This window comes from Coregonus lavaretus, assembly GCF_964263955.1.
Source record: "Coregonus lavaretus genome assembly, chromosome: 19".
NCBI classification, from domain to species: Eukaryota; Metazoa; Chordata; class Actinopteri; order Salmoniformes; family Salmonidae; genus Coregonus; species Coregonus lavaretus.
The window spans coordinates 26,989,992-27,006,959 of NC_140006.1; the positions used below are offsets into that span (position 1 = coordinate 26,989,992).

Here is a 16,968-nt window from a genome sequence, read left to right on the forward strand (position 1 = left end):
TTGTGATGAATAAAAAAACAATACCAGTTTCATTTAAGGACCAAAGGATTGACAGGCGTGCCATATAGATTGCAAAATAGTTGTGAAGAGATTTTTGACGTACCGATTCCATGGCATAGTGTTAATCAACTCATACGCAAAACGACGCTGGATTCAAAACTTCGAATTTTCAAATTAAATTATTATATAAAATTCTTGCTACCAATAGAATGTTATTTATATGGGGGATACAATCTACCCAGCTCTGCAGATTTAGCTGCGAAGATCATTTGTTTTGGTACTGTCCATTTGTAGCTTGTTTTTGGTCACAGGTCCAGGAATGGCTGAAGGATTGCAATATTTAACTGGAGCTAACCCTGCAGATATCACTACTGGGTGATGTGAAAAGTCATGGTCAATCGATCAATCATATAATATTACTTTTAGCAAAAAATGTTTATTTTAAATTTACAATCTGTAGAAACAATGAGAATGGAAGGGTTCAGAACTTTTGTGAAACATCACAGTACAGTTGAAAAATATATGGCAAATAGAAATCCAATATGGATGGTTTTAAGAGATAGATGGGTGATGTTGAATGGAGCTGAAGGATTGGACTAACAACAACTAATAGCAAGATAACTAATGTAACGCATACTGTGTCCATAATAAGTACAGTTGAAGTCAGAAGTTTACATACACTTAGGTTGGAGTCATTAAAACTTGTTTTTCAACCACTCCTCAAATTTCTTGTTAACAAACTATAGTTTTGGCAAGTCGGTTAGGACATCTACAGTGGGGAAAAAATGTATTTAGTCAGCCACCAATTGTGCAAGTTCTCCCACTTAAAAAGATGAGAGAGGCCTGTAATTTTCATCATAGGTACACGTCAACTATGACAGACAAATTGAGAAAAAAAAAAATCCAGAAAATCACATTGTAGGATTAGTATTTGGTCTCCTACAAACAAGCAAGATTTCTGGCTCTCACAGACCTGTAACTTCTTCTTTAAGAGGCTCCTCTGTCCTCCACTCGTTACCTGTATTAATGGCACCTGTTTGAACTTGTTATCAGTATAAAAGACACCTGTCCACAACCTCAAACAGTCACACTCCAAACTCCACTATGGCCAAGACCAAAGAGCTGTCAAAGGACACCAGAAACAAAATTGTAGACCTGCACCAGGCTGGGAAGACTGAATCTGCAATAGGTAAGCAGCTTGGTTTGAAGAAATCAACTGTGGGAGCAATTATTAGGAAATGGAAGACATACAAGACCACTGATAATCTCCCTCGATCTGGGGCTCCACGCAAGATCTCACCCCGTGGGGTCAAAATGATCACAAGAACGGTGAGCAAAAATCCCAGAACCACACGGGGGGACCTAGTGAATGACCTGCAGAGAGCTGGGACCAAAGTAACAAAGCCTACCATCAGTAACACACTACGCCGCCAGGGACTCAAATCCTGCAGTGCCAGACGTGTCCCCCTGCTTAAGCCAGTACATGTCCAGGCCCGTCTGAAGTTTGCTAGAGTGCATTTGGATGATCCAGAAGAGGATTGGGAGAATGTCATATGGTCAGATGAAACCAAAATAGAACTTTTTGGTAAAAACTAAAATCGTCGTGTTTGGAGGACAAAGAATGCTGAGTTGCATCCAAAGAACACCATACCTACTGTGAAGCATGGGGGTGGAAACTTCATGCTTTGGGGCAGTTTTTCTGCAAAGGGACCAGGACGACTGATCAGTGTAAAGGAAAGAATGAATGGGGCCATGTATCGTGAGATTTTGAGTGAAAACCTCCTTCCATCAGCAAGGGCATTGAAGATGAAACGTGGCTGGGTCTTTCAGCATGACAATGATCCCAAACACACCGCCCGGGCAACGAAGGAGTGGAAGCATTTCAAGGTCCTGGAGTGGCCTAGCCAGTCTCCAGATCTCAACCCCATAGAAAATCTTTGGAGGGAGTTGAACATCCGTGTTGCCCAGCGAAAGCCCCAAAACATCACTGCTCTAGAGGAGATCTGCATGGAGGAATGAGCCAAAATACCAGCAACAGTGTGTGAAAACCTTGTGAAGACTTACAGAAAACGTTTGACCTGTGTCATTGCCAACAAAGGGTATATAACAAAGTATTGAGAAACTTTTGTTATTGACCAAATACTTATTTTCCACCATAATTTGCAAATAAATTCATTAAAAGTCCTACAATGTGATTTTCTGGATTTTTTTTCCTCAATTTGTCTGTCATAGTTGACGTATACCTATAACGAAAATTACAGGCCTCTCTCATCTTTTTAAGTGGGAGAACTTGCACAATTGGTGGCTGACTAAATACTTTTTTCCCCCACTGTACACCTGTTATGAAAGGCACCAGAGTCTGAAATACAACTAAGCAAGGGGCACCACCAAGCAAGCAGCCCAATGAAGACCAAGGAGCTCTCCAAACAGATCAGGGACAACGTTGTGGAGAAGTACAGATCAAGGTTGAGTTATAAAAAAATATCAGAAACTTTGAACATCCCACGGAGCACCATTAAATCTATTATTAAACAATTGAAAGAATATGGCACCACAACAAACCTGCCAAGAGAGGGCCGCCGCCCACCAAAACTCACGGACCAGGCAAGGAGGGCATTAATCAGAGAGGCAACAAAGAGACCAAAGATAATCCTGAAGGAGCTGCAAAGCTCCACAGCAGAGATTGGAGTATCTGACCATAGGACCACTTTAAGCCGTACACTCCACAGAGCTGGGCTTTATGGAAGAGTGGCAAGAAAAAAGCCATTGCTTAAAGAAAAATATAAGCAAACATGTTTGGTGTTCGCCAAAATGCATGTGGGAGACTCCCCAAACATATGGAAGAAGGTACTCTGGTGAGATGAGACTAAAATTGAGCTTTATGGCCATCAAGGAAAACGCTATGTCTGGCGCAAACCCAACACCTGTCATCACCCCGAGACCACCATCCCCACAATGAAGCATGGTGGTGGCAGCATCATGCTGTGGTGATGTTTTTCATCGGCAGGGACTGGGAAACTGGTCAGATTTGAAGGAATGATGGAGAGCGCTAAATACAGGGAAATTCTTGAGGGAAACCTGTTTCAGTTTTCCAGAGATTTGAGACTGGGACGGAGGTTCACCTTCCAGCAGGAAAATGACCCTAAGCATACTGCTAAAGCAACACTCGAGTGGTTTAAGGGGAGACATTTAAATGTCTTGGAATGGCCTAGTCAAAGCCCAGACCTCAATCCCATTGAGAATCTGTGGTATGACTTAAAGATTGCTGTACACCAGCGGAACCCATCCAACTTGCAGGAGCTGGAGCAGTTTTGCCTTCTTCAAAGTGGTAGGCATGTTATGTAAATGTTGTGTAAATCAAATGATACAACCACCCCCAAAATACATTTTAATTCCAGGTTGGAAGGCAACAAAATAGGAAAAATGCCAAGGGGGGTAAATACTTTCGCAAGCCACTGTGTGTTTATTTATATATATATATACATTTTAGTCATTTAGCAGACGCTCTTATCCAGAGCGACTTACAGTTAGTGCATACATTATTTATTTATTTATATATATATTTTTTCATACACCCCGTGGGAAACAAACCCACAACCCTGGCGTTGCAAACACCATGCTCTACGAACTGAGCTACATCCCCTGCCGGCCATTACCTCCCCTACTCTAGACAAATTGTGCGCCGCCCCATGGGTCTCCCGGTCGCGGCCGGCTACGACAGAGCCTGGATTCGAACCAGGATCTCTTGTGGCACAGCTAACACTGCGATGCAGTGCCTTAGACCACTGCGCCACTCGGGAGTATACACACACACACACACAGTGGGGAGAACAAGTATTTGATACACTGCCGATTTTGCAGGTTTTCCTACTTACAAAGCATGTAGAGGTCTATAATTTTTATCATAGGTACACTTCAACTGTGAGAGACGGAATCTAAAAAAAAATTCCAGAAAATCACATTGTATGATTTTTAAGTAATTAATTTGCATTTTATTGCATGACATAAGTATTTGATACATCAGAAAAGCAGAACTTAATATTTGGTACAGAAACCTTTGTTTGCAATTACAGAGATCATATGTTTCCTGTAGGTCTTGACCAGGTTTGCACACACTGCAGCAGGGATTTTGGCCCACTCCTCCATACAGACCTTCTCCAGATCCTTCAGGTTTCGGGGCTGTCGCTGGGCAATACGGACTTTCAGCTCCCTCCAAAGATTTTCAATTGGGTTCAGGTCTGGAGACTGGCTAGGCCACTCCAGGACCTTGAGATGCTTCTTACGGAGCCACTCCTTAGTTGCCCTGGCTGTGTGTTTCCGGTCGTTGTCATGCTGGAAGATCCAGCCACGACCCATCTTCATTGCTCTTACTGAGGGAAGGAGGTTGTTGGCCAAGATCTCGCGATACATGGCCCCATCCATCCTCCCCTCAATACGGTGCAGTCGTCCTGTCCCCTTTGCAGAAAAGCATCCCTGAAGAATGATGTTTCCACCTCCATGCTTCACAGTTGGGATGGTGTTATTGGGGTTGTACTCATCCTTTTTCTTCCTCCAAACACGGCGAGTGGAGTTTAGACCAAAAAGCTCTATTTTTGTCTCATCAGACCACATGACCTTCTCCTATTCCTCCTCTGGATCATCCAGATGGTCATTGTCAAACTTCAGACGGGCCTAGACATGCGCTGGCTTGAGCAGGGGGACATTGCGTGTGCTGCAGGATTTTAATCCATGAAGGCGTAGTGTGTTACTAACGGTTTTCTTTGAGACTGTGGTCCCAGCTCTCTTCAGGTCATTGACCAAGTCCTGCCGTGTAGTTCTGGGCTGATCCCTCACCTTCCTCATGATAATTGATGCCCCATGAGGTGAGATCTTGCATGGAGCCCCAGACCGAGGGTGATTGACCGTCATCTTGAACTTCTTCCATTTTCTAATAATTGCGCCAACAGTTGTTGCCTTCTCACCAAGCTGCTTGCCTATTGTCCTGTAGCCCATCCCAGGCTTGTGCAGGTCTACAATTTTATCCCTGATGTCCTTACACAGCTCTCTGGTCTTGGCCATTGTGGAGAGGTTGGAGTCTGTTTGATTGAGTGTGTGGACGACAGATGTCTTTTATACAGGTAACGAGTTCAAACAGGTGCAGTTAATACAGATAATGAGTGGAGAACAGGAGGGCTTCTTAAAGAAAAACTAACAGGTCTGTGAGAGCCGGAATTCTTACTGGTTGGTAGGTGATCAAATACTTATGTCATGCAATAAAATGCAAATTAATTACTTAAAAATCATACAATGTGATTTTCTGGATTTTTGTTTTAGATTCCAACTCTCACAGTTGAAGTGTACCTATGATAAAAATGACAGACCTCTACATGCTTTGTAAGTAGGAAAACCTGCAAAATCGGCAGTGTATCAAATACTTGTTCTCCCCACTGTATCCCAGTCCGCGTGATCAAAACAATCTTGAAGCGTGGATTCCGATTGGTCAGACCAGCGTTGAATAGTCCTTAGCACGGGTACTTCCTGTTTGAGTTTCTGCCTATAGGAAGGGAGAAGCAAAATGGAGTTGTGGTCAGATTTGCCGAAAGGAGGGCGGGGGAGGGCCTTATAACCATCCCGGAAGTTTTAATAGCAATGGTCGAGGGTTTTAGCATCGCGAGTACAACAGTCGATATGTTGATAGAACTTCGGCAGCCTAGTCCTCAAATTTGCTTTGTTAAAATCACCGGCTACAATAAATGCAGCCTCAGGATATGTGGTTTCCAGTTTGCATAAGGTCCAGTGAAGTTCTTTGAGGGCCGTCGTGGTATCGGCTTGAGGGGGGATATACACGGTCGTGACTATAACCTAAGAAAATTATCTTGGGAGATAATACGGTCGGCATTTGATTGTGAGATATTCTAGGTCGGGTGAACAGAAGGACTCGAGTTCCTCTATGTTACTACAATTACACCACGAGTCGTTAATCATGAAACACACACCTCTGCCCTTCTGCTTCCCGGAGAGATATTTCTACCTGTTTGCGCGATGAACTGAGAACCCATCTGGCTGGACTGATTTCGACAGAATATCCCAAGAGAGCCATGTTTCCGTGAAACAGAGTATGTTACAGGCCTTGATGTCTCTCTGGAAAGAAATCCTTGCCCATAGTTCGTCGACTTTGTTAACCAAAGATTGAACATTAGTGAGTAGAATACTTGGAAGCAGTGGGTGGTGTGCGCGCCTCCTAAGTCGGACCAGCAGGCCGCTCCGAGTGCCACTCCTCCGCCGGCGATGTTTTGGGTGAGCCGCTGGAATCAGTTCAGTTGCCCTGGGGAGAGCAAACAAAGGATCTGCTTCGGGAAAGTCGTATTCCTGGTCGTAATGCTGGTGAGTTACCGCCGCTCTGATATCCAATAGTTTTCTAGGCTGTATGTAATGATGCAAAACACTTTCTGAGCTAATAATGTAAAAAATAATACATAATAAAACAAAATACTGCGAAGTTTCCTAAGAGCTTGTCGCGAGGCTGCCATCTTCGTCCACATATATCCACATCATTTTCCTTCCTCATGATGCCATCTATTTTGTGAAGTGCACCAGTCCCTCCTGCAGCAAAGCACCCCCACAGCATGATGCTGCCACCCCCATGCTTTACGGTTGGGATGGTGTTCTTCGGCTTGCAAGCGTCCCCCTTTTTCCTCCAAACATAACGATGGTCATTCTGGCCAAACAGTTCTATTTTTGTTTCATCAGACCAGAGGACATTTCTCCAAAAAGTACAATCTTTGTCCCCATGTGCAGTTGCAAACCATAGTCTGGCTTTTTTATGGCGGTTTTGAAGCAGTGGCTTCTTCCTTGCTGAGCGGCCTTTCAGGTTATGTCAATATAGGCTCGTTTTACTGTGGATATAGATACTTATGTACCTCTTTCCTCCAGCGTCTTCACAGGGTCCTTTGCTATTGTGCTGGGATTGATTTGCACTTTTCGCACCAAAGTACGTTATTCACTAGGAGACAGAACGCGTCTCCTTCCTGAGCGGTATGACGGCTGCGTGGTCCCATGGTGTTTATTCTTGTGTACTATTGTTTGTACAGATGAACATGGTACCTTAAGGCGTTTGGAAATTGCTCCCAAGGATGAACCAGACTTGTGGAAGTCAAAAAATAATAATCTGAGGTCTAGGCTGATTTCTTTTGATTTACCCATGATGTCAAGCAAAGAGGCACTGAGTGTGAAGGTATGCCTTGAAATACATCCACAGGACTCAAATGATGTCAATTAGCCTATCAGAAGCTTCTAAAGCCATGACATCATTTTCTGGAATTTTCCAAGCTGTTTAAAGGCACAGTCAACTTAGTGTATGTAAACTTCTGACCCACTGGAATTGTGATACAGTGAATTATAAGTGAAATAATCTGTCTTTAAACAATTGTTGGAAGAATTACTTGTGTCATGCACAAAGTAGATGTCCTAACCGAATTGCCAAAACTATAGTTTGTTAACAATACAGTGGGGGAAAAAAGTATTTAGTCAGCCACCAATTGTGCAAGTTCTCCCACTTAGAAAGATGAGAGAGGCCTGTAATTTTCATCATAGGTACATGTCAACTATGACAGATAAAATGAGAGAAAAAAATCCAGAAAATCACATTGTAGGATTTTTTATGAATTTATTTGCAAATTATATGGTGGAAAATAAGTATTTGGTCAATAACAAAAGTTTCTCAATACTTTGTTATATACCCTTTGTTGGCAATGACACAGGTCAAACGTTTTCTGTAAGTCTTCACAAGGTTTTCACACACTGTTGCTGGTATTTTGGCCCATTCCTCCATGCAGATCTCCTCTAGAGCAGTGATGTTTTGGGGCTGTCGCTGGGCAACACGGACTTTCAACTCCCTCCAAAGATTTTCTATGGGGTTGAGATCTGGAGACTGGCTAGGCCACTCCAGGACCTTGAAATGCTTCTTACGAAGCCACTCCTTCGTTGCCCGGGAGGTGTGTTTGGGATCATTGTCATGCTAAAAGACCCAGCCACGTTTCATCTTCAATGCCCTTGCTGATGGAAGGAGGTTTTCACTCAAAATCTCACGATACATGGCCCCATTCATTCTTTCCTTTACACGGATCAGTCGTCCTGGTCCCTTTGCAGAAAAACTGCCCCAAAGCATGAAGTTTCCACCCCCATGCTTCACAGTAGGTATGGTGTTCTTTGGATGCAACTCAGCATTCTTTGTCCTCCAAACACGATGAGTTGAGTTTTTACCAAAAAGTTCTATTTTGGTTTCATCTGACCATATGACATTCTCCCAAACTTCAGACGGGCCTGGACATGTACTGGCTTAAGCAGGGGGACACGTCTGGCAATGCAGGATTTGAGTCCCTGGCGGAGTAGTGTGTTACTGATGGTAGGCTTTGTTACTTTGGTCCCAGCTCTCTGCAGGTCATTCACTAGGTCCCCCCGTGTGGTTCTGGGATTTTTGCTCACCGTTCTTGTGATCATTTTGACCCCACGGGGTGAGATCTTGCGTGGAGCCCCAGATCGAGGGAGATTATCAGTGGTCTTGTATGTCTTCCATTTCCTAATAATTGCTCCCACAGTTGATTTCTTCAAACCAAGCTGCTTACCTATTGCAGATTCAGTCTTCCCAGCCTGGTGCAGGTCTACAATTTTGTTTCTGGTGTCCTTTGACAGCTCTTTGGTCTTGACCATAGTGGAGTTTGGAGTGTGACTGTTTGAGGTTGTGGACAGGTGTCTTTTATACTGATAACAAGTTCAAACAGGTGCCATTAATACAGGTAACGAGTGGAGGACAGAGGAGCCTCTTAAAGAAGAAGTTACAGGTCTGTGAGAGCCAGAAATCTTGCTTGTTTGTAGTTGACCAAATACTTATTTTCCACCATAATTTGCAAATAAATTCATTAAAAAACCTACAATGTGATTTTCTGGATTTTTTTTTCTCAATTTGTCTGTCATAGTTGACGTGTACCTATGATGAAATTGACAGGCCTCTCTCATCTTTTTAAGTGGGAGAACTTGCACAATTGGTGGCTGACTAAATACTTTTTTTCCCCACTGTACATTTGTGGAGTGGTTGAAAAACGAGTTTTAATGACTCCAACCTAAGTGTATGTAAACTTCCGACTTCAACTGTATATATATATATATATATATATATATATATATATATATATATATATATATATATATATATATATATATATATATATATATATATACATACATACATACATACATACATACATACATATGTTTGCAAGAGAAAAAAAACATGGAGGATTGGAAGTGATTACATTGATGGAAGTTACAATCTATCTGCAATATTAAAGCTGATCTACCCCTAAAACAAACAAACAAAAAAACTCTGGGTCTTCCTTTCCTGTGGCGGTCCTCATGAGAGCCAGTTTTATCATAGCGCTTAATGGATTTTGCGACTGCACTTGAAGAAACTTTCAAAGTTCTTGAAATGTTCCGTATTGACTGACTTTCATGTCTTAAAGTAATGATGGACTGTCGTTTCTCTTTGCTTATTTGAGCTTTTCTTGCCATAATATGGACTTAGTCTTTTACCAAATAGGGCTATCTTCAGTATAGCAACCCTACCTTGTCACAAGACAACTGATTGGCTCAAACGCATTTAGAAGGAAAGAAATTCCACAAATTAACTTTTAACAATGCACACCTGTTAATTGAAATGAATTCCAGGTGACTACCTCATGAAGCTGGTTGAAAGAATGCTAAGATTGTGCAAAGCTGTCATCAAGGCAAAGGGTGGCTACTAAGAATCTCAAATATAAAATATATTTTGATTTGTTTAACACTTTTTTGGTTACTACATGATTCCATATGTGTTATTTAATACTTTTGATGTCTTCACTATTATTCTACAATGTAGAAAATACAGAAAAACCCTGGAATGAGTAGGTGTCCAAATTTTTGACTGGTACTATATGTACCTTTTCATAATATTTCCCCTAATGTTATTAGCCTGCCTACCCCTTTCTCTATTGTTGCTTCATTCCTTCCTCGCTTTCAACAGTTAAGGACAACAAAACGTATTTCATTTATCATCATCATTCTAATGACATCCTTGAATAATATAGGACTAGAATTAGATGCAGAAGGCTTTCACCTCTCTTAACAAAAATTGCATGGTTATGGGTCTGAATAAATAACTGCTATAGCGTACCGCCATTGCACTTTCGCTCTTCTTTCCAACTAAAGAGCTTGTGTCCATCCTCAAATAGTCTATTGGTATAAGAAATACTAAAAAATATAATGTCCAGCAAGCTTTTCTAGTCTGGATTTTCCTGTATGGGACTCCAAGAGCTAAGGAGTGTTTTTTAAGGAGAGGCCAGTGGAGCACAGGTGCTTGCGTTTTGCGCAAGAGACAGAGGCTATAAGTTAGAAGCTTATTATGCATAATCCCTCATTACTTAGCTAAATATACGGTTAATACTGCATTGAATGTATTACCTGAAAGATGTACGCTAGGACATCTATATATATATATATAGGGCGATGTATCAATCTAGAACAGGATTAAACATTTAGGATGCAATTTGGATAGATTTGATGGAGAGAGAAAGACTGCGAGAGAGTGCTCGCGCGTGCACTGATTTAAAGCAATGATATTCGAGTGATAGGCTATTTAAGAAATCTGCAGTTGAATATATAAAAAAACATCTTTACAATTAAAAAAACAAGGTGACCCCAGAAAGACAGATGGAGATGGGTAAATTAGACACGCATTCGGTCTTTATATTACTGTAACATAGACTATGCTGCAGCAAATGTAGGCCTACCTGTCACAAGAACAAAGTTACCATGATGAGATGATAGGTCTACATGCATTGTGAACTGGGCTCTATACTGAGATGGGCAGTCTGTCCCCACCCTGAGCATTGATTCATCATGCAGAGGCCGTAGAGAATCCAGATTTAGACAGCGCATATAATTTAACAGTTCCATTTCACGTCATGCTGTTCATATAAATTATTTATTATAATTTACCGGTTTCTCACAGTTATTTATCCCAGGAAAAGGGAGTGGTTTTGGGCGGTAAATCTCATTTACCAGGTTTCCGCCATTCCCTAACTACCACCACCTCCTCGTTTGGCACAGCGAAAGGAGACCACACAGCTTACCTTGCCCTGTTCTCAGCTTCTGCACCCGCTGCCTTTTAATTACACCCACACAACACGGCTTTATAGGAGATGGCAGTGATTCAAAGTGGTAGAGAGCAGAACAGAGCAGGAGTCCTGGAACAGGATGATGAGCAGGCTTTGATGCTCCACGTGCTCCACTATAGGCCGTCTGTCTGACTGGCGGATGCATGCATAGGGCTCTACACTCTGTGGCTGGATGTGGGCTGCATGCCAGCATCATTTGGTTAGCTACTCTTTTATGTGGTTTTATACCTGTTCTGTACTGATGTGGTTGTTTTGATCTATTACAGGACCATTTCTGTACTGTCAGTCAATTTATGTACCACATACTATTTTACCAGAGTGGTTTGACAAGCATTCTCTATGCTTTACTCAAACAAACCTTTAACTGCTCATATTGTGACCTCAACAATGACCTTTTTCTCTCTTTCTCTCCCACAGGGAAATAAGAAACTGTGCCCACAATGCAACACCATCACGTCGCCAGGAGATCTAAGGCGCGTCTACTTGTGAAGAAGACTACGCCTGCCCTGACTGGGCCTCCATCTCCAACCCCCTCCTCCCTCCATTTTTTCCCTCTTCTTATTTCCATTTGTTCTCACCGTTTTTGTTTTGGGGTATGTGAAGCCGCCCTCATAGCTTAAAGAGACGAGACTGATGTCTTGATTGACTCTTCCGATCAGGGGAGGACTGACTGACTGACTGACTGACTGATCAACCAACCAACCAACCCGGTTTGAGAACAGAACCGAACCCAGTGGTCCATTATGACTGAGTGTTCTCAGAATGACAAATAAACCAACCACCCCTCACTGGCTCCCTCCACCCTCCAGCCTGTCCTCTATTGGTGGGTGGTCCACTCCACACTTCTGTTTCTGTGTGTTTTGATCCTTTAGCTCTCAGGCGACCCAGCTTTACACTGTTGTGCTACTCATGGTGCCCCCCTCCCCTGCTTGCCTCAACATCATCTCTGCTGAAAGGTGTGTTCAGGTGGGAGGAGGTGGTGTTGTAACTCTCCCCCTTTTACCATCACTGCTCGCTGTGTGTAGAAAACCCATCTTGGTTCAAGCCATCAGGACAGCCAAGCTAGACATTGAGCTGGCCGCCGGTCGTCACACCCTGCTTGAAGGCCTGGTAAGGGGGAAAGGAAAACAAGCAATTCTTTGAGCTTTCTACCAAACCCACAACCTCGGAACATCCAGAGGATCCTCTTCTTTTCAACCTCTTTTTTTCCTTCCTTCCTTCTTTTGTGGTGTTAAATCGTGAAGTCAACCAAATTCCAAGAATCAGTGCAAGCACATGTATAATAGTGTATGTTAGTTTACAGTGTTGTGTGTAAATGACATAGCGCTTACACTTGTATACATATGTGCACACATGCTTACACACATTCACACATGCGCGCACACACTCACAAAAGTATATATTAATAAAGTCCAGTTTTTAGTTTGAGTTTTGGGGAAGGGTAGCGAATGATGTTTAATCAATGTGAAAAAGAAAGCCCTCTGTATTTTTCAACCGATGTTGTCATCTTGAGGTTGAAGTTGTATTTCATTGTACAGGAATAGATTTAAGTCACAATAATAATAATAATAATAATAATAAACTACTCAAAACTAGAAATTCAAGGTTTAGATGGTGTACGTTTTTCCTTCAACTATACAGTAAAAGCTGTCGAAGTTTTAAACCTAAAGCAAGGAGTATATGTTTATTTTATGTTTGTTTTTATGGAATGGAACGGTTCAAATCGCTCTAACCCTAGACGAGGGGAGATGATGGCTTTGAATTGTTACGTAACTGCAACGCTGGCCAATTGAACAGCTGTTTTCTAAATCACAACCGGGAACGCAGTTGAGTTAACCTCCACCTCCGCTGCTTGTCCTCAGTTGAACAGCCTACGTGTTGAGTTAACCTCCACCTCCGCTGCTTGTCCTCAGTTGAACAGCCTACGTGTTGAGTTAACCTCCACCTCCGCTGCTTGTCATCAGTTGAACAGCCTACGTGTTGAGTTAACCTCCACCTCCGCTGCTTGTCCTCAGTTGAACGTGTTGATCATATCACTTTACTGATCACTTAGCTTTTCTGTTTTGGCCTCCACTCTGATAAAGCCTCATAAGATGCTTCTACTCCAGAAATGTTTTTCCATTGTGCGACCCAGCCAGGCTTCCAACCTGGCAACTCGTCAAGGCAGGTCCTTCCCATCTGTGAAGGAAGGAGCGGTGGGCCGACATGTTAGCCCAGCCCAGCCCACTCTGACTGCCCAAGCCCAGTTACTGAACACTTCCCCACAGCAAGGTGTTGTGCTTTGTAGTTGTAAAACGATGTATCCTGTGATGTCTGTATTGATGTAAGCTGACAAAAAAGAAAGAAGAAATTAAAGGTTTATGACTGAATTCAAACCCCCAACGAAAACCCTGCAGATATATTACAGGGTTAAAGTTCCCTGTCACTGGGACGGGTTTCTGTCATGGATTATTTTTTTCTTTGTATTTTTTTCTAAAATCTTGAAAAGGACTGGAATTGGTCAAACTCTCAAATTATCCTCTTTTCCTAAATGCATGATGGTCATGAAAGGGGAGGTTAATTTGCCCCAGACAATCGATCTGAGATCGACTTAAGTTTCAGTCATGGGATTTTTTTGTTGCTTTAACCCCTGTATATTAACACACGTGCAGAACAGAAATGTAAAATGTTCAGTGAAGGGGAACAATAGATGATGGCTTTAATCACAAATGCAAAGCGTTGGATATTTATTTCAGTCCAGACCTTCTGGTTTCCATTCACGTCCATGTTCTTCATGGACTAGCGTTTTCAGAACTGTCTCCAGTTTAGTGTTCATTGCGTTTTTTGTTTAGGTCTAAGATTGTCTTTGATCATATCCCTCCATTGTGGATTTAGATGCTATTTTACAACCATTATTTGAGTCATAATGATGGCTGCATTGTAGACACACAGCAGATTTGTTTTCATAAAAGCAGTATACAACATCTTTAGTAAAATATTATTGTTCCTCTAAAAGGAATGTTCTGGAGCAGCCTGTTAGAAGGGATGATCACAGGCTCGTAGAACCTCAAAGGATCTGTAGAACAATTCCACATTGTTACAAAGATTTTTTCCCAATACCTCTGTTCATTCATACAGTACATGTATGTATAGGTTTTTGTTCTAGTTTCACTTTGTAGTCACGTGTACAGGTAACCATGCATAGGCAAATGAACACATAGAGCTGTGCTATGGTATGTGTGGGGCACCTTTGAACCCATAATAGGATGTTTGAGCTTACTGCACCTGTGTGACAAGACAAGTTCTGTGAATCTGCTTCACAACACTGTTGAGAATTAAGGGTTAAGGTCTTCTCTCACTTTGTGGTTCCTTCCTTCAACTGGAGATTTATTTCAACCTGCCCCAAAGATGACAAATTGCACAAGATGATTGTGTCAAATAATTTGTGTCTTGTATATTCTTGAAAATGGTACGTGTCTTTCCCGTTTGTAAACTACATTTGACATTAATTAAATGATTGTAAATCAGAAGTGTGCCGCCTCTTCACAGATCCCATCACTCATTGTTCTCATTGCTCATTACTCTCTTTAGGTCCTGAATATGAATTAACATTAAAAACATCTATACTGAACAAAAATATAAACGCAACATGCAACAATTTCAAAGATTTTACTGAGTTACAGTTCATATAAGGAAATCAGTCAATTGAAATACATTCATTAGACCCTAATCTATGGATTTCACATGACTGGGAATACAGATATGCATCTGTTTGGTCACAGATACCTTTAAAAAATAAAGCTAGGGGCGTGGATCAGAAAACCAGTCAGTATCTGGTGTGAACACCATTTGCCTCATCCAGCGTGACATGTCTCCTTCGCATAGAGTTGATCAGGCTGTTGATTGTGGCCTGTGGAATGTTGTCCCACTCCTCTTCAATGGCTGTGTGAAGTTGCTGGATATTGGCGGGAACAGGAAGACGCTGTCGTACATGTCGATCCAGAGCATCCCAAACATGCTCAATGGGTGACATGTCTGGTGAATATGCAGGCCATGGAAGAACTGGGACAACATGGGGGCCGTCCGTGCATTATCATGCTGAAACATGAGGTGATGGCGGCGGATAAAATTGCAATCGATAAAATGCAATTGTGTTCATTGTCCATAGCTTATGCCTGCCCATACCATAACCCCACCGGCACCATGGGGCACTTCGTTCACAATGTTGACATCAGCAAACCGCTCGCCCACACAACGACATACATGGTCTGCGGTTGTGAGGACATTCTGCCAAATTCTCTAAAGTGACGTTGGCGGTGGCTTATGGTACAGAAATTAACATTAAATTGTCTGGCAACAGCTCTGGTGGACATTCCTGCCGTCAGCATGCCAATTGCACACTCCCTCAAAACTTCAGACATCTATGGCATTGTGTTGTGTGACAAAGCTGCACATTTTAGAGTGGCCTTTTATTGTCCCCAGCACAAGGTGCACCTGTGTAATGATCATGCTGTTTAATCAGCTTCTTGATATGCCACACCTGTCAGGTGGATGAATTATCTTGGCAAAGGAGAAATGCTCACTAACATGGATGTAAACAAATGTGTGCACAAAATTTGAGAGAAATAAGCTTTTTGTGCATATGGAAAATTCTGGGATCTTTTATTTCAGCTCATGAAACATGGGACCAACACTTTAAATGTTGCGTTTATATTTTTGTTCAGTATAGTTAAAACTAGGGGAACGTTTCATACTTTTCATTGTGAGTGATCAACATTTCTATGTTTTCCCAACAGCCAAGCCAATGATTAGGAATTCCTCTAGAATCAAGTTATTCAAAAATAGACTTTGCTGGAAATAGTAGCCTCCATTGCCATCTAGAGGCAACGAACTCTAAAGTGTTTCTAACTCCCAAACCCCCTAATGATGAGTGCTCTCCAGATGGTGCAGCAGGCAGGTAGGCTGAGGCAAGGGAAAGTGTGTGTGCTTGTTAACATCACTAGAACAATCCAGCCAAAGAACACTGCCCATTCAGCAGGAACCTGTTACAGTAATTTGGTGGAATTACTACAAGATGATCATTGAAAGTAATTTTTCCCCTTGGTGCCGCTTAGATCCATGGCCAAACCTTGAATTCAACCAATATTGCCTTTCCGATGCAGAGGTAAAAAAAAGGCACATCCTGAAAAAAGCTACACAATCCCTAGAATTGATGTAAGTGTTATCAGATGCTAATAAACTAGTGATGAATAAGTTAGAAAGAAGGCCGGGGTTCTAATAAACTTCCTGTGGAGCTGAACTTCACCTCCTACTCCTGCTGAAGGTTCTGGAAGCTCCCTAGGATGGAGCCCCAAAGTCAGGGTTTTTGCATCTAAATGGTAGCCTATTCCCTATATAGTGCACTACTTTTGACCATAGCCCAATGGACTATATAGTACACTATATAGGAAACCGGGTCAGTGCAATTTGGGACCTTGCCTGGTAGGTTGTTGGAGTTTACCCACCCAACAGTGAACCTGAGTCTGCTTTCCTCATTGGTTTTATGACTGGGGCCTTGCCCAGAGAGAGGTTGACTGACTGGCTATGGGCCTGTATATAGCAATCTGAGGTATGGTCAGTCTAAGACCATGGGAAATGAAGTCTGGATATCAACACTCAATCTTACCCCAACAAGCAAGGAGAGGACAGGATGGGGACAATCAGATTAGGATTGACCAGTGGATAAACACGTGCTTAACACCCCCTGAGTGTTAAGTGTGTGTGGGGTCAAAGTGGAGAAGGAGTGACCGCTAGGCTGGAG

At 42.3% G+C, this 16,968-nt stretch overlaps 1 protein-coding gene across 3 annotated transcripts in view; it reads left to right on the plus strand.

Moving 5' to 3' along the window:
• LOC311146507 (E3 ubiquitin-protein ligase RNF220-like) overlaps nucleotides 1-14,689 on the plus strand; it is a gene marked incomplete at its 5' end in the record, with an annotated part of 169,310 nt that extends 154,621 nt beyond the window's left edge. For all 3 annotated transcript variants that reach the window (XM_084183013.1, XM_084183014.1, XM_084183015.1), the window contains one exon: nucleotides 11,607-14,689. In XM_084183013.1, the coding sequence (XP_084039139.1) occupies nucleotides 11,607-11,678 (72 nt within the window). In that variant the 3' untranslated portion in view covers nucleotides 11,679-14,689. The remainder of the gene's footprint in view (nucleotides 1-11,606) is intronic.
• Nucleotides 14,690-16,968: the final 2,279 nt, after the last annotated feature.